This window comes from Coptis chinensis, chromosome 1, assembly GCF_015680905.1.
Source record: "Coptis chinensis isolate HL-2020 chromosome 1, ASM1568090v1, whole genome shotgun sequence".
Taxonomy (NCBI): domain Eukaryota; kingdom Viridiplantae; phylum Streptophyta; class Magnoliopsida; order Ranunculales; family Ranunculaceae; genus Coptis; species Coptis chinensis.
In genome coordinates this window covers 4,987,436-5,004,069 of record NC_141456.1, presented here as the reverse complement: position 1 = coordinate 5,004,069, position 16,634 = coordinate 4,987,436, and the positions used below count along the sequence as shown (strand labels likewise).

The window sequence follows — 16,634 nt, the reverse complement described above, 5'->3', positions numbered from 1 at the left end:
ATCTTAAGATGGAGACTACACTCTTGAATCTACCTGCAAAAGTGCAACTGCTCCAGCTGGAATTTAGCTCATTATAGATGAAGTCAATTATGGTTTGCCCGAGTCTTTTGTTACATTTGGATAGAAGTCATAAAACGGATTAGATCAAGTCAGCAAAGTCTATGTGTCATCTTTCAACCTTATATATATACTTATAAAGACCACCTCCTATGACTGGTAGAGACTAGAGACATAAGTGTGCATGTTTTACAGTTCATCCTATTTATGTTGCTCGTAATATATGTTTCTGCAGCTTAGTCAAGATGTTGAATGGCAAGGGAAATCCATTGAATCTCACATCAATGAATCATATCTCAATTGTTTGTCAATCAGTGGAGAGATCACTTGAATTTTATCAAAATGTTCTTGGATTCTTTTCCATCAAGAGGCCTGGTTCTTTTCATTTTGATGGTGCATGGTAAATTTATATAGTAGAATGTGAATTGAAATAAGATCGATTCTAGCTCATGTCATTGATCGGTTATTTTTCCTGTACATAGGTTGTTCAGTTATGGAATTGGGATACATCTCTTGCAATCCGAGGACCCCGAGAAAATGCCAAAGAAGAGTAAGATCAATCCCAAGGATAACCATATCTCTTTCCAGGCAAGTTATCTCTAAACATTTACATTTCATCATGATGGGCAAGTCTTCTAAACTAACAATGAGAGATTGAGAGTTTCAAAATGACCAAATAAATATTTTATGTTGCAGTGTGAGAGCATGGGTGCAGTGGAGAAGAAGTTGAAGGAAATGGACATTGAATATGTGCAGGCAACAGTTAAAGAGGGTGGAATATATGTGGATCAATTGTTCTTCCATGACCCAGACGGCTTCATGATTGAGATATGTAACTGTGACAACCTTCCGGTGATACCACTTGCTGGGGAACCCATTCGAGCATGCTCTCGAATCAAACAGCACCAACAGCAACATATGGTGCAGTGTGCTCCTTCTCCACTCCGTGCGAAGAATAACCACCTTCCTTGTGCATGAAAACGAAAATCTCCACTCCGTGCCAAGAATAACCACCTTCCTTGTGCATGAAAAGGAAAAAGAACCCACTTTCAAATCCCAATTTCAGTCTGGCTCTCGTTTTCTCTTTCAATGAGTTGGGACTTCGGAAATAAATTGAGGATAACGATAAAATATTATAGCTATATAGTACTAGGTTCTACTTATGCTTATGCCTTTTCACTATTTGTTAATATCCTTAATTGAGAATGTTTTGTGTTGTTTTAAAGATTGTTATTATTGCCATGGTTATCATTTTATATCGACACCCTCTAACATTTGCTAATCAAAAATATTGATGGACGAAGAATACATAAAAGGGTCTTTGGTATGTTTGACTTTACAAACCAAATATAGTGATTACATTGGCAGTACTCTGGACAAAGTAGTTATATCAAATATCAAATAAAATAACTCTTGACAAAGTTGATTAGTTCCCGATAGAAATAGTTCGTCACTCTTCTTTGTGGTATGTAGCCAAGTATTGAAAGGTCCAAAAAACTGTGTAAATATTAAAATGTGTGCCAGTAGTTCCCTCCAAATTGCCAGAAATCATATAAATAGACGTTCACAGAGAAGTAACCAAATCAAAACCTAGTCTTCCGTTTGCGAGCTGTGTACTTGGTGTCAGGAGGGACAATGTTTCCTTTTTTCCTCATTTGTTCCTTCTTCTTCAACACCCATTTTCTATCTTTCTTCGAAACTTTCATCTTTTTACGGGGGCGGTGCCTATCTGAAATGCTTACCTGCACATCCAAAAACCCTAGCTCTTTACTAAAGATAAATGTATTACATGGGGATACTGGCATTTGAAATACAACTTGTTCCTAGGTCAAATTACACTGCAAGTTTTCAATTAAATCTAGGAGTTTGTTACTTACGACATAGAGATACTTAGGAGCCTAGCATCCATATTATGTTTAATAAGTTGATTGAAAAAAATAAAATTAATTATTAACTGATTAAGAAACATAACAAGTAATGACTTCATTACATATTGTACTGATAAAATGAAAAAATTGTACTGATAAAATGAAAAAGAACTGACAATATGAAGAAAAAAAAAGAAGCCAAAGCGGGTAATGTACTTACCCCGAAATTTCAATTGGGGCAACATACTTTTTTTCTCGTCAATTGGGGTAATGAACTTAGTAAATTGGTCAATCGTGGTAATCCGTTAACTTGCCGTTTGAAATCACCGTTATGTACAATTTTTAATTCATCTGTAAATGTTTTAATTGAATTATTATTTGACACATCAGTAAACAGTTTGCCACCTCAGATAACCATTGACAGCTCAATTAAATGTGAACACCTAAGATAACCATTGGAGAATGGCTCGTGAAGAGAGCACGTGAGTTCGTCGTCTTCAACATTATAAAACCAGTATGTAGCCTTCTCCTAAAAAAAAACGATCTAGTAGAACTTCAAAATCAAAGCTCTTTGATCAACAAATACAGGAAAGAGTCATGCCTAGAATGAGTTAGCACATTTGATTGAGAATCTTTCACAGAGAAACTTGACCCTTCATCGTTATATTGGTAATTGGTATGGTCTTAAAGCTCTTTGAGTATGATGTCGCATCTTGTGAACTCGGTAGACATATGGTCTGAAAGTCTGGATGTTGCTGAATGTCGTTCTTCTCACTTGGTAAACATACGCTACTATGTTCTTACATATTGGTTGGAATCCAGCAAGACCAAACGTAGTGACATGGTTTGCAAACTAAGTGGTTGACATCACTGAGTATTATAGATCCAACTTTGTTGTTAATTAGCAGAATAAGATGAAATGTGAGTAGTTCAGATCAACACTATCACTCCTTGTTTGTAATACATTAGCAAACATACAAAAAAACATTTGTTGCCAACTTCTAGCAATCATACAAAATCAAGGAATCATCGAGCTAGGTAGAGGAAAAACAAAAGGGAAAACCATTATATCATAGTCCAGAAAGAATGAGGTTTTTTCAGAGTAAAGGTTGTTCGTATTTTTCAAAGTAAAGATTAACTACATGTGCTAGCTCATGTACAAACATAAAAATGAGATGTAAAAAATTGTTTTTGCTCTTTTTTTTTTGACAAAAATATATTACACGTGAAACGGATTACCCAGATTGACCAATTTACTAAGTTCGTTACCCCAATCGGCGAGAAAAAAAGTGCTACCCCAATTGAAATTTCGGGGTAAATACATTACCCACTTTGGCTATTTTTTCTATGAAGAATCCATACAGTAAAGAAAAACTTTAAAAAGTCGTCAAAATGAAGATTTTCAATTAGAACTAACCGTGTGATTATCTTCATCACCACTACTCTCATCATCAGAAGAGCTCCCCCCTTCTTCACCTTTGCCAGTTGGAACAGTTGTGCTTACAGACGGTGGACCACAAGTGAGTACAAGGTACTCCTTCCTACTCTTGGAGCTGTCATGAAGAATAGTACTGTTAGCCTATGAAAAGCAATGAAACTGACAGGAATGAACAAATATAACATGACAGTTTTTCATGGGCAAATCATCCTGCAGGTTTTACCTCAGGACAAAAACTTAACTTCACATGTTGGAAAGAACTCGAGGACAATTTTACAGCTTCTACAAAAAGGGGGGTAATTTTCCCCATTGTGGGTGATACACTTCAAATATGACAAAATAGTGTATTGCAATAGCTGTAGCAGGGTCCAATATACCGATGAAACAGGCTGCCTAGATTATTTTGAAAATAAATTAGCCAGGCCAATTAGCACTTGTCAACCCTTGAACACAGGCCAAAGATCATCGTAAAGTCAATAAAGGCCCAAGAAATGACCCAACCTTATGTTTTGACAGCAAATGACCCAGTAAATTCTCTATTAGATTTTACAGTTGTATATATATTCATGTTCAGATTATAGTCCCTCATTACAGGTTCATTTATATAAGTTCGAGAATCAAGTTCACTGCGAGCATCATCTTTAGGATCTCCTAGTTAGGAAAAATAAATAAACAATAAATATTGATGGAAAGAACAAAATGAACCAACGATACCAAGAAGAAAAGAGTGCTTACATCAATTAAATGACAAGTAATTACATCAGGTTTAAACAAATAGAGCTTGCTAAGTACATACAATTTCCTAACATTGGCAGCTGCTTGTCATATTCTTATAGTAAAAAAAAAAAAAAAAAGAAAAAAGAAAACAAATTATACAAATTTTTAGAGGCTTAATTTCCATAAAAGGAATTAGGATGCACAGAGGTTAACATTATGCGAGGCCAGATGCGACCCCTTGGAATTACACAAACACTGGTACTCCGTGAGGAATTCATGGGTTCACACCTTCACCATCTTTTGTCAAGAGGTTACACGGATAGACACTTACAAATAATATATTTGTACCTGTGGGGGTAATCAACTACAACGCCGCCTGCAAATCCTGCACGCATAGCAAAACCCAAGATCAACTCACGCTGGGCTAAGCTTTCAGGGTACATTTGAAACACTGCTTTTGCTCCCCTTGCAAGGCATCGATACAATGATCCAAAGAAAGCCCTGTAAGATTGCACCAGCTCGTAAGAATACCATTGAAGACATATTAACTTTTTCCATTTAATGAAAACCTTATATCAAGTGAAAAATCATTTCATGGTTGAAACATACTTCAATCTCAATCTTGGATTATGGCAGGATTTGTCAGCATTGCATAACCACTGCTTGATCCAAACACAGGAAGCAGACCAGATCAATTAGTAATACACAAATGTTTAAATGGTGATCAACCATAGAACATCTATTCCACAGATGTAATGTGAATCTCAGCAGAGTATTTAAGGAAAACAAATACACATGAAATTAACTTTAGTCATTCTACAAGTTTGCAATGTTTTAGACTTGCATCTATGAGAACAAAGATTACTAACCTGGACTGCCGAGATACTGATGGCACCATCAATGACTCCAGTCCTCATGGCTAACCCCTGCAACATATTAAATAGGGACAAAAAACAAATGATAACAGGTCCCAAGAACCATAGAATCTAATTCAAAAAACTTGCTTGTATAAATGCATTCAGTTTTTTGAAGAACGGTTTATCAAAACCAAAGAATTTCTTGAAACAAACACATATAGAAGTAAACAAAAGATGACCATCCTTGTTGGCAAGGAAGAGCTAAATTTAGTAGACTTGCTGACCATCTCATCAGTGTAATCTTAAACCAGAACTCCAACGCAGGATAACTAACTATTGCACTTGAGAGTATGTGGTAGATTTAAAAAGAGACTGGTCTAGATAACATCAATGCTGTTAAACCAATTAAAATGTCAAAGAACGAATGGCTAAATCTAGAAGACTTGCTGACCATCTCCTCAATGTAATGTTAAACCAGAACTCTAACACAACATATAATTTATTGCAGTCGAGACTCGAGAGTAAGTCCGAGTATGAGAACGAGACCGGCAAGATAACATTAACACTGCTAAAAATCCAACTAATATGCTATTAACACAGGGTTCTATCTAATTGGTCCAGCTACATTCTGACATTTAGAACTGCATCGATTTTAAATAATTTTGGTTTTAGCTATTAAATTCCTAATAGTTTCTTCAGCGCCTAATTTTCTACAGAATTTACATACACAAAACAGGGAAGCCTACCTGACCCATATCAGTAAGTAAAAGATCACCCTCGACTTCTCGCTCCAAAGCAACACCTACACAATGGAAAGAGAAATTGAAATGAACAATAAATAGATATAAATATATAAGGACAAACATGGTATAATGTGCTTAGAATTCACATACTAAGCATTGACTGCGAAATATCTAAGCCGATCCACTGGTGCCCATTCTCAGATAATGTCTCGCCACTAAGCCCTGACCCACAACCTAAGATGACAAGATACAGTATTTGATGTTAGCTTCCAATAACTCCATGCAAAAGTAGATAGACAAGACCAAAAAAATGAAGATATACAATACCTATATCGAGCAGAAATCTAGGCACTCCATCTTCAGGTAAAGCTAGAAGCTCAAGTGCTCTCTCTGAAAGCTTAGCCTATAGAAAATGAGTAAAACATTTGATAAAAATGGTTTTAAGAAAAATAGTTGAAATATATATATAATAATAATGCAAGGAGGGGCATACTTGAATGTCGACAATTCGAGAAGAAGAAGTGTATTTGCGAGCTTCTGTATCGTTGTAGAATATTTGGGGGTGCTTGTAACTCTGGTCTTGAACCCATCTCTCTCTCTCTTTTTCAGTAGCCAAAAACCCTAACAAAAACCCTAACACTAAATTCCGACCATTATTTCGACACTTGATATTTCAGTACGTGGGGCCGGACGAAATAGTAACTTTTAATATCAATTTTTTTTAATGCTAGTAATTCTGCAAGCTGACCTAGTGTTTTTACGGCATCTAGAATGGGCAGTGTAAAATTAATATCTTGTAGACTCTACGTAGATGGGCTATTAAGATTTTACAACTCTAATTGCATACAATTGTATAGCCTATAAATATCCATACTCTATACTCCCCAATGGAGAAGTGTGAAAAAAAAATTGATTATAAACTGGGACATCACTTTAGAATTAGAAAATTAAGTGACTTAAAGTGACGTCTGAAAATTTGTTAGTTCGGACGTTGGTTAAAGTGTCGCTCGAGCTATTTATTAACTGATAGCGAGATGGAGAATTCCTCATATCCTCTATCAACTAATAGTCTATTATCTACGGTATACCACCCCTATTAGAAAGAGTTTTTACTTTTAGAAGGTAAACTTTACACTCTATACGGCTGGCCTATTAAATAATTGAGTACTCCCCAAGTAATCAATGAGTACTCGCTGCTTAGCCGATCCGACTAACAATTTAATCCCCGATTGCAATCGGAATCAAAAACTCCCCTAGTACTCGGCTGATTAGCCGAGTAATTGTGTTCACTATTTCAATGTTAAACATTGAACTCAACATTTTGCCGATTCGCCAACTTTCGATTATGTAAAGTTATACATTTTAATCATATTTATTTGAGTTGATTGAGTGTTTTAGTTGTTTATTGATTGATTGGGTTTTTAATTGGCTTAACTATATTGGTATTTCAAAATTAAATATATTTAAAAAAATATAGTGTTATGAAAAATCATCCTATTAATACACTTACTCGCTTAGCGATTTAACTGCACAGCTATACGGTTTTACATCGCTCATTGGAGATGTCCTTACAAAAAGTGTACAAAATGGTCAGAATTTACAGACAGGCCTATAAGTTTGATGGATCTAACTACTACCCATTGGCCCAACGTATTCAACTATATTCAAACATTAAATATCGGTACCATTTGGTTATGCCGGTCTGTTATCTCTGAATGCTCTAGTAGAAGCAAGACCCCCTCTCAAAACTTCTATGGCTGTCACAACTCAAAATGGTAAAATTTTATTTGTTGTTTCTGTTCCCAGTTCAAAACCTATTAGCACAATACTAACTTTTTCTTTTTTACTTGATTTTGTATTGTAAAGGTTTTGCTTATCAATCGACTTCTTCTCTCGGGCCTAAAAAGGTGATTTTTATCTTCTTTTTTTTGTCTAATTAAACTCAACGACTTGAACATGTTTTGAAATATTCCTACTTAATGTTTTAGGAAGCTTTAGAACATTTGGCATCTATTGATCTCATTGAACTGAGCAATGAAGCGAAAATCGAGCGGTGTCGTGCAATAAGAGATGTGAGGAGCTGTGGGCGCTTTGTACATTATGTTTTAACCTCATGTGGACATGCATCGTTGTGTGCTGAGTGTAGTCAACGGTGTGACCTGTGCCCGATTTGTAGGACTCCAATGCCTCAGAATGGCAGCAGGATTCGGCTCCGTCTGTATTATGAGTGCGTGGAAGCGGGTCTTATTTCTAAAGTATATGATGATATATTTCAAGAGAAAGAAGATGGAGAGAATCAACAGGCTGCAGATGTCCAACGTCTTTATTCCCTGTTTGATGTTGCCATGGAAAATAATTTGGTTTCTCTGATTTGCCATTGTATCCTTCTGCATATTTGTTTACTTCCTTAGCTTTTTACTGGACTAGTTAAAATAATGTATATGAGTTCATAGTGTAATATTTAAAACTAACTAACATGAGAATTTTGTGATAATTTCTGATATTGTTTTCACTTTCCTGTGAATTATTATTAATAAGTCCGAATTTTTTATTTATTAAGATTCCGAATGTGAATTTACTTTTTACAGCAGTTTTTACACTTAGTTATACTTTTGTTCATCTGAGTTAATTGTATCTTGACAAAGATGGACAGATATTACTGATGTTTGTATGGATGAAAGTGCCGTCTCGAGTGATCCTGTCATTGCTTTCCTCTTAGACGAAGTGGTTGTCAAGGACTGGTGCAAACGTGCTTTTGGCAGTGTCGTAGTAGATCTCCGTCAAATCTGTATCCTGCAAACTTTTAGAGTCTTTAGACGTGAATTTAAGTTTCATCTTTGATTCCTTTTATAAGTTTGAGAAGTTATACCTTAATATTGCTAACAGATGCTGTTGATTTACAAAGATGAAAATGAGAATATCGTCACTTTTTAAACTTTCTGCGCAATTACATGGCATATCAAATGTGCTCGAGGTTTTGGAGTCATCAATTAAGGGAACTCATTCTGCGCAATATGAGTTGCATTGCCTTCAAGAAAATGTGTTGAAGGCTAAGCAGGTTCGCATACATGATACATCTGAGTACTTGTATGAGTGTCATATACTGAATTTTGCTCGGATGAATATTGATATTACAAGTTTGCCTCGTAGATTTCATAACGCACTCTACCCTTGACTGTGTTTGTATTTTCCAGCATTTGGAGGTCATGACTTGGTGTATAAGACATCAGTTTGTTGAGAATATTAGATCGCGCTATCCCAACTATGAAGCATGGCATTCTCACTTTCACGAAAGGAAATCAGCTGCAACTATGCGCTCGTGGCCTGAATTAATAACAAGTATTTCTTCAAAATCTGCTGAACAAAGTGGCGCCACACTATTTATTGAAGATGCACTTTCAAATCTTCAGATAGAGAAGGAAAATGAACAGGACACTGAGGTAACATCCTTGTTGAAAGATGGAGGCGCATCATCATTTCTCAAATCCAAGCCAGGATGCTATCCATTTGAGAATATACGATCTGCTGCTGATATACTCTTTCTATCTGGAACCTCTGATATGGTTGTTGCTAAGCAAGCGATAGTATCCTCTTTTGTTTTCTTCAAGATATATTTTAGCTGTAGTATACTGAGTCCCAGACCCATAAGTATCTCTCTATTCGTCTGTGTCTGTTCCCTTAACCTTGCTGCAGTTTCTGTACTACTTGTTTGATCGACATTGGAGTATGCCTGATGCAGAATGGAGATACATTATAGATGAGTTTGCTACTTCTTTTAGTATAAACAGGCATTCACTGCTAGAATCTCAAATTTTTTATCTTCTGGATGACCACACAGAGCAGGCTCTTCAGGTGCGTTTTCTAATCCCGATGATCTGAAATTTTGAATTAAGTCTCTGATTGTTGCATGTCTTTTTAGGTAGTTCCCATGGAATTGGGACGTAATCTATATTCTATGGTCATTGCTATGATGTTCGTTGATTGTTCTTGGACTTATTTCACAGTGATGTTTCCATGTATACCTTGTATGCTGAAGGATGATTTTGATTCTCACGGGCGAACTTATTGTTCTTTACATATGTCTTTGTTAGGAAGCTTGCGCCCTTCTCCCAGAAATTGCAGGCCCTGCTACACATCCAAAGATAGCTCAAGTATTGTTAGAAAGGCAAAATCAAGATGCAGCTCTGATGGTGTTAAGGTGGTCTGGCCTTGATGGATTATGTGCTTATGCAAATAGGGAAAACGGTAGAACAGAATTGGTCTCTCTTCGTGAGGCTCTGACAGCAGTTCGGGTGAGAGTCGAATGTGGGCTCTTGACAGAGGCCTTCATGTATCAAAGAACACATCACCTGAAAGCGAAGGAAGAGAACTCGAAGCGCGGATCTTCCCAGGTTGTTTCAAATGATTTGAGAGGTGAGCATCCGAGCTGGGAGGACAGAATGGAGACTTTGGTAACAGAAATTTGTTGTCTCTGTATTCGAAGAAACTTGGTAGACAGGATGATAGAGTTGCCATGGAGTTCTGATGAAGAGAAGTTTGTCCACAAGTGTCTCTTTGACTATGCTACTGAAGACCCTTCTACAAATTTTGGCAGTCTTCTTGTTGTCTTTTATCTCCAGGTCATTGTTTTCTCAATCTTCTTTAAGGAAAATTTTATCTTTGATGTTAACATGGTTGTGATTGTGAAAACTTACCTTCCTACAATGCAACTTGCATGAGTACAGAGATATTTGAACTGCCCCATAATTCCTGAACATCCTCCTTTTGCTACCTTTCGTCTGATTATTTAGCATGCCTAGGTCTATATGTTGACAGGAGAGTCATCTTATAGAATCATATTTTTCAAAATCTTTCAGCGGTTTCGATACATTGAGGCATATCAAGTTGATCGCAAACTTCAAAGCTTGGAGCAGGATTGTATCTCTAGGAGTTCCATCAGTCATGAAGTCGAATCAAGGATAAGAACAGCTAGTCAGCACAGAGTTGCATTGGTTGTAAGTAGCTGAATCTTTTTTTGCTTTTCTAATTTTGGGGGAACGTGAAACTTTTCTCAAGGATAATATTGTGTTGTAGGTGTTAGGGGCGCTCCTTTTTCACAGATTATGAGACATGAAAATTGTAAAGTGAGACACAAAAACTCACACAATCTTTACCATTCATATGCAGGGGATGGTCGGTGAAGATGGTTTATTAGAGTGTCCATACTCGTGCTTGCCATCATTACTGTTCCTCCATTGCATAGTAATGGTCAAGATTTTGCATTTTTTTACTGTGTCACTTTTTTCATGTCAGTAGAACATTTTGTAAATACATATTCGAATGAAGGATCAACTTTATATGTTGGTAAAATCTGGTACATGAATGGTCAATTACTTAAAACCACATTTTACGATGTCATGCAGGTAGATCGATTCATTTAGATTATATGTTTCGTAGCCGACTGAATATGCGCTAGTATTCTAGTTTAAGTCGAAGTCTTGGGGAATTGCCTCTCCCTTGTCTCCTCCAAGCAAAAGTACTAATTTTGCCTTGAAAACAACTTTTTTAGGACTGAAAGATTGCAAAATCATACTTCATGCTTCATAGGTTTATATATTCTTTTCTTTTGTTAGGGACTTATGGCATACACGACTCCAATTAAGGCTGCTAATCTGAAAGCACAATTCAGTTTTCCACCAGAGTGTTGATTGCTTTGGTCTAGCTTATGTTCTACATTGATTGACAGCATTGTTTAGATAAGCTTTGGGAGTATTAAATCCATCAGGAACGAGTTTTTTTTCATCTGTATTGTTTTTTTCACAGGATAGATGCATTGAGTTGTTACCTATATCACAACAGCAACAAGTAAAGAGTGGAGATTTTGATAGTGGTTTTCTGCCTTGTACGGGAGCTGAAAGTGTTTCAAAATCTAATCTTAATGAGGCAAACTTACCTAAGTCCACCAGCTCACTACCTTCCTTGTTCTCTGATTCTCCTCTGATAAATTCTACTATTCTGATTAGAAAAGCTCCTGCTTCTGAGACCCCACATAGACATAGTGGACACATGATGAACCCTTATTCTGAATCAAGTAACTTCTCTTCATCCATTCTTCTTGGGAAGTTCCCTAAAATAGTCAGAGGTACATCAACACCCCAAAAGAGCAACTTTGCCTCAGACCAACTTGGGATAAAGGATGACTTTGTAGTTGATGATGTCCTAACTCCTGGTATTCGTCTAGTTAATCCTCAAAGTAGTAAACCACCAAAAGTATCAAACCGAAGTTCATCAAAGGTAATTGACAACAATAACCTCCAAAATGGAAAACTTGACAAAGTTCTTCCAGGAAGGAATTCATATTTGTTTGCGAATCAACCTGAGAATATTGTTCAGTCGTATCCAAGCAAAACCCCTATGGATCAAATAAGCACACCTCGAAATGATCCAAGACTAGCTAGGTCTATCCAAGATCTGGAACCAGCTGTTTCTGGTAAACGTGTTACTTCAGACGGACCTTGGATGGAGATTCCTGCAAATGAGTCAATGGACTACTCTTGGAGGTATAGCATTTGGTTTTACTGTTTGCTTGAAGCTCAAATGTAACACGTTAACCCATTTTGTTTGTTTGTTCAGCTATGGCAATGGAGATCCAACTGTCAAGGACATGAAGAGAAATGGTGGACTAAGATGGAGATCTGATGAAACCAGTGAGGATGAAGAGGAACAAAATCCAGAGAGGATATTTGGTGGAGCTTCCTCTTTGACCCCCACTGTACGAACTAGGAGGAGGGTTTCCAGAAGATGAAAAGTACTCATTCTTTGTATTACCCTTTTTTTGTAACAACAATTCACAGAATATAGAGAATGCCGCCGGAGGGGGGGGGGGATTCAAGAGGCAGGAATTTTACATGTTTATTAGTTTTAAAGGGTTTATATCTTAGTTGCTTTCGCTTCTGTAGAACATTTCAAAAAAGAAGTATCTTGTCTGTGGTGTGCCATGCTAGTGATAATGGAGGCACTACGTGTAGCATCTCATGTCTTTACGTTGAGGATTGTCGTGATCACTAAAAAAGCACTGAGAATCGGCTACCTGCTTCAAAGTTGTGCCAAACCTTCACCCTCATATTTCCAGGAGGGCAATGGTATCTCAGAGCTTACAGATGGTCAAATGGTCAATGACTGATATTTATGAATTTGTCACTAGCTCAAAATATCTGTTTGTTTTTTAGGTTGTTTATCAAGCAGTTCCGTTCATGGTTATCACAAAAATTTCGGTGAAGGTATGTTTGTTGCAACTGTAGGTAGATGAATGCGCTTGAGCCTGTGTTGATAATTGGGAAGGAAGTATTTGAATGTCTAAGCTCGAGCATTTAATACAGTCAAATTTTCATCATAACATGTAATTTGGCAGAGTGAAAATCACCAAATATTAGACTATTAGTGGAAATCAAAGATACATCAGCGGACTTTTTCTAATCTTGGAAGTCATCCAAAATGGTGCACCCATTGTTGACCTTTTTGATCCCCAGGTCATTTGTGAGTGGACTGTGTTTGTTTTAGACCGTTTTGTCCAGAGTGCATTGGTCAGAGTTGCACTCCTTTTTATATGAAAGAACGCAAAAGCAAGTAAAGGGAATGGTGGTTTGGTTCAGTGCTGAAGAAAGTGGAATGGAGAACAGTAACAGTAGCAACTGCAGCAGCAATAGCCAGGATCTTGTTCCAAGAGTAGCGTTGGTGGTGTTCTTGTTAAAAGGAAAAAGTGTACTCTTAGGGAAGAGACTTTCTTCCATTGGTCACTCCACCTTTGCTCTTCCTGGTGGTCACCTGGAATTCGGTCAGTCTTCAAGCCCAATCACTCACACATTATATTTTCTTCAAATATTTCAAAGCTTCTTATGCTACTACATACATATACAAATTTATCTAGGATTCGTTCACCATCATGAGTTAAATTACTAATCGAGTTTGGATTCATATTAGGCAGACTGCCACCAGTTTTATTGCTCATATAGTTCTTAGAGTCACCCTCCTTCAGATTTCATCCTCTTGGTGAGAACAGAGAGACTCAAAATAGAAGACACGGAAATAGAGAAATGCCTCCCCTGAGTTTCACAATTATCTAATTAACGCATAGACAAAGAAGGCCTAGTATAAGTGTATAACACAACATGATAGAAAATGCAGCTGAACTTTGAAAAACCGGCACGAGACTCCACAAGTTCACAGTGTTGGTCGGCGCGCTGATAATTTCGGCTTTGTAGTGTCGGCATAGAGTTGCATTGTTGAAATGTAATAATTTTTGACAACCACATTGTTGGAATGTATTACTCCTTTGGAACTCTGTGAAACTGTGAATTATGTGTACAGTATTATGCTCCGGGCATACTGCTATTATAGCATCCCATATTCTGTACATTATAATTTTATGTTTTCTTCTCTTCCTTATAAATTTTAGGAGAAACTTTTGAGGACTGTGCAGCAAGAGAGGTGAAGGAAGAAACTGGGCTAGACATTCAGAAAATTGAGTTCTTAACAGTTACTAACAACGTCTTTCTGGAAGAACCAAAGCCATATCATTATGTCACCATTTTTGTGCGTGCGTCTTTGAAGGATCCTCTACAAACTCCTCAAAATCTGGAGCCTAACAAGTGCGCTGGTTGGGATTGGTATCAATGGAATGACCTCCCCGAGCCGCTCTTTCGACCCTTGGAAGTAATGGTGCAAAGTGCTTTCAATCCTTTTCCAGAAAGCCAATAATGATGCTGCGAAAACACTAATATGCCCTATCTTTAGTATTCATTCTACTTAATCAGACTACATTGTGACACTAGTACTTAAGAAAATCTTTGCCGTTTCTTTCAGAAATATTAAGTATTGACTATGTGGTGTTCTGATTTGAGCTTTGGCTATGAATCTGGTTATTATGGGAATGGGCATTCTCTATGTAAATGAAACTGTTATGCCTGACTAAATTCTATGGTTTATGTTATATACTAACATATAGGCACACAAGGTGGTCATCCTTTTTCTTGCACCCACACAATGTGATCATCGAAATATCTGTATGGTCATTGTTAAAATCAGTTGGCATTTGATGTTGGAGGTTGCAGGGCGCAACTTGTCTGATAGTGTTGCTCCATAGATTTCCTCTTCAAATGAAATTGTTTTATATATAATTTTCAGCTAATTATTTTTCTACTGCACTGATTGCAGTCTATTTGAGTATATAAATTATTGGTGCTTCTTGGTCAAACAATAATAATAACTTACCAAATGCAACAACGCAAAGGTTCCAATTTCAACGAACAGTAAGTTCAAATTAGATCTGAGCAAAAATAATAATTCATAGTATTGAAAAAGAAAACACAAGTTCCCAATGGAGATTGTAGGTGCTAGTGCTACATCTCTTTCAACACCTTCTTCATCCATCCTCTTCTTCAGATCACACTCACCTTATCCATCCTCCCCCTTGAGAAGTAAACAAGTTTGCACAACTAAGGAAGTAGCACCAGGTGCAGCTGCATCTCTTGTCCTCTCCTCCATTAACACCTCAGCAAGTAAGTCAATCTTCTCGGTATCATTCCCTCATTTCTTATATTTTCTACTCGTTGAAAGATTCATAGCATGTTTATGCATTTTATTTGGTGCTTTCTTCCGCTGTTACATTAAGGTGGACGGAGAAAAAAGAGGAAAGTGTTAAATCATTTGATGTGAGGTGTTCAATTACAAATGACAGCAGTGGAGTGGCAATGCCTGGAGTGGGTGTTGTGGTGCTGGTAATGAAAGGGAAGAAAATATTGCTGGGAAAGCGCCACACCTCCACTAGCAATGCTACGTTTGGTCTACCTGGTGGACGCCTTGAGTTTGGTTAACTTCTAATCCCTACCAAACACTCTTATCCTCTTCTTTCCTTGTATCCTATAGTCAACTCACTACATATATATCACTTAATGAATTCTTATACTGCTGTATTGCATGTAACTAGGAGAAAGTTTTGAGGAATGCGGAGTCAGAGAGGTGAAGGAGGAAAGTGGTCTAGACATTGAGAAGACCGAGTTTGTTATGGTCACCAACAACCTCTTCTTGGAGGATCCAAATCCTACACATTACATTGCCATTATTCTCCGTGCAGTCTTGATTGATCCCTCTCAAGAACCTGAAAACCTCGAGAGCCACATGTGTGATGGTTGGGGTTGGTATGACTGGAACAACCTACCAAATCCATTGTTCAAGCCTTTACAAACTATGTTACAGAGTGGTGTCAGTCCTTTTCCAGATGATGAAAAATAATAATTTTCGCATAACAATTTTATTTTCTAGTCCAAGAACATGATTCTTAAGATTCTTAGACGATCAATTACATTTTATAGATTTTTTCTTCAAATATGAACTTCACTTATACGAACTCTAAAAAATTTCACCATGAAAAACAATGAATTAGAAGTTAATTTTTGGTTGAGATGTTCTCCCCACAATGTAGCTCATTCTTAGAAAAAATTTATTATATTTGAAGATGTCTAGACGTATCAAAATTTGATTACAATGTTATAAAATTATCCAACGGTTTAGATTATCCAAATTTCAAAATAATTTTTGATAAAGTTAAATATTTTCGTTTCGGCTGATTATTTGTAAGGAGATTTTTTATTATGAGAAGACTATCTTTACTAAAAATCAGCCCTCAATTCATCTTATAAATCTATTTTTGGTGGTGAAATTAGTTTGGAGTTTATATAATGGGCTCAATCTAAAACCATTATTGCACAGTGGGCGAAAATGCTCATATGCGATTTCAGGAGGCCACGTCAGCAACATTTTTAAGTAAGGACACAAAATTAATTACAAAACAAGACATTATTTTCATTATTTGCAAATTGGTCCCTATTACAAAATACATCGTCCGTTGGATTTGCTCAAGATTGGTTATATATTTTCGAGATCCATAAAATGACGAGAAAACAATTACACGCCAATC

General features: G+C 36.8%; 4 protein-coding genes and 2 long non-coding RNA genes across 6 annotated transcripts; 5 read left to right on the top strand and 1 right to left on the bottom strand.

Moving 5' to 3' along the window:
- Positions 1–201: 201 nt before the first annotated feature.
- Positions 202–1,282, top strand: LOC147521549 (glyoxylase I 4-like). The gene is made up of 3 exons (XM_086573482.1): positions 202–457; positions 540–645; positions 754–1,282. The coding sequence occupies exons 1-3, from the start codon at positions 303–305 to the stop codon at positions 1,033–1,035; spliced, it is 543 nt and encodes a 180-aa protein (XP_086429608.1). The 5' UTR covers positions 202–302; the 3' UTR covers positions 1,036–1,282.
- Positions 1,283–1,331: 49 nt separating this feature from the next.
- LOC147521548 (18S rRNA (guanine-N(7))-methyltransferase RID2-like) lies at positions 1,332–6,270 on the bottom strand. Its single transcript, XM_086573410.1, is given in 10 exon segments — positions 1,332–1,799; positions 3,343–3,478; positions 4,429–4,581; positions 4,690–4,739; positions 4,950–5,006; positions 5,684–5,739; positions 5,831–5,914; positions 6,008–6,083; positions 6,174–6,237; positions 6,239–6,270. Coding segments are annotated over 10 exon segments (867 nt in total). The 3' UTR covers positions 1,332–1,640.
- Positions 6,271–7,338: 1,068 nt separating this feature from the next.
- On the top strand, positions 7,339–12,613 carry HOS1 (ubiquitin-protein ligase). Its single transcript, XM_086573172.1, has 11 exons — positions 7,339–7,455; positions 7,547–7,587; positions 7,669–8,059; positions 8,334–8,488; positions 8,586–8,738; positions 8,875–9,264; positions 9,374–9,532; positions 9,772–10,299; positions 10,537–10,674; positions 11,483–12,219; positions 12,293–12,613. The coding sequence occupies exons 1-11, from the start codon at positions 7,434–7,436 to the stop codon at positions 12,462–12,464; spliced, it is 2,886 nt and encodes a 961-aa protein (XP_086429298.1). The 5' UTR covers positions 7,339–7,433; the 3' UTR covers positions 12,465–12,613.
- On the top strand, positions 11,083–11,461 carry LOC147521547 (uncharacterized). Its single transcript, XR_015202603.1, has 2 exons — positions 11,083–11,195; positions 11,293–11,461. It is a non-coding gene; the product is annotated as an uncharacterized LOC147521547 (long non-coding RNA).
- Positions 12,614–13,133: 520 nt separating the features above from the next.
- Positions 13,134–14,648, top strand: NUDX1 (nudix hydrolase 1). Its single transcript, XM_086572906.1, has 2 exons — positions 13,134–13,493; positions 14,115–14,648. Exons 1-2 carry the CDS (start codon positions 13,295–13,297, stop codon positions 14,414–14,416), a joined length of 501 nt encoding a protein of 166 aa, XP_086429032.1. The 5' UTR covers positions 13,134–13,294; the 3' UTR covers positions 14,417–14,648.
- Positions 14,649–14,959: 311 nt separating this feature from the next.
- On the top strand, positions 14,960–16,026 carry LOC147521544 (uncharacterized). Its single transcript, XR_015202515.1, has 3 exons — positions 14,960–15,216; positions 15,330–15,526; positions 15,645–16,026. It is a non-coding gene; the product is annotated as an uncharacterized LOC147521544 (long non-coding RNA).
- Positions 16,027–16,634: the final 608 nt, after the last annotated feature.

Excerpts from the sequence above, each read along its gene's own strand:
- LOC147521549 (XM_086573482.1), top strand. The coding sequence starts at position 303 with ATGTTGAATGGCAAGGGAAATCCATTGAATCTCACATCAATGAATCAT. Across the intron at positions 458-539 it reads TTTCATTTTGATGGTGCATG|GTTGTTCAGTTATGGAATTG; the intron begins GTAAATTTATAT and ends TCCTGTACATAG. Across the intron at positions 646-753 it reads ATAACCATATCTCTTTCCAG|TGTGAGAGCATGGGTGCAGT; the intron begins GCAAGTTATCTC and ends TTTATGTTGCAG.
- HOS1 (XM_086573172.1), top strand. The coding sequence starts at position 7,434 with ATGGCTGTCACAACTCAAAATG. Across the intron at positions 7,588-7,668 it reads CTTCTCTCGGGCCTAAAAAG|GAAGCTTTAGAACATTTGGC; the intron begins GTGATTTTTATC and ends TTAATGTTTTAG. Across the intron at positions 8,060-8,333 it reads GGTTTCTCTGATTTGCCATT|ATATTACTGATGTTTGTATG; the intron begins GTATCCTTCTGC and ends AAAGATGGACAG.
- NUDX1 (XM_086572906.1), top strand. The coding sequence starts at position 13,295 with ATGGTGGTTTGGTTCAGTGCTGAAGAAAGTGGAATGGAGAACAGTAAC. Across the intron at positions 13,494-14,114 it reads TGGTGGTCACCTGGAATTCG|GAGAAACTTTTGAGGACTGT; the intron begins GTCAGTCTTCAA and ends TATAAATTTTAG.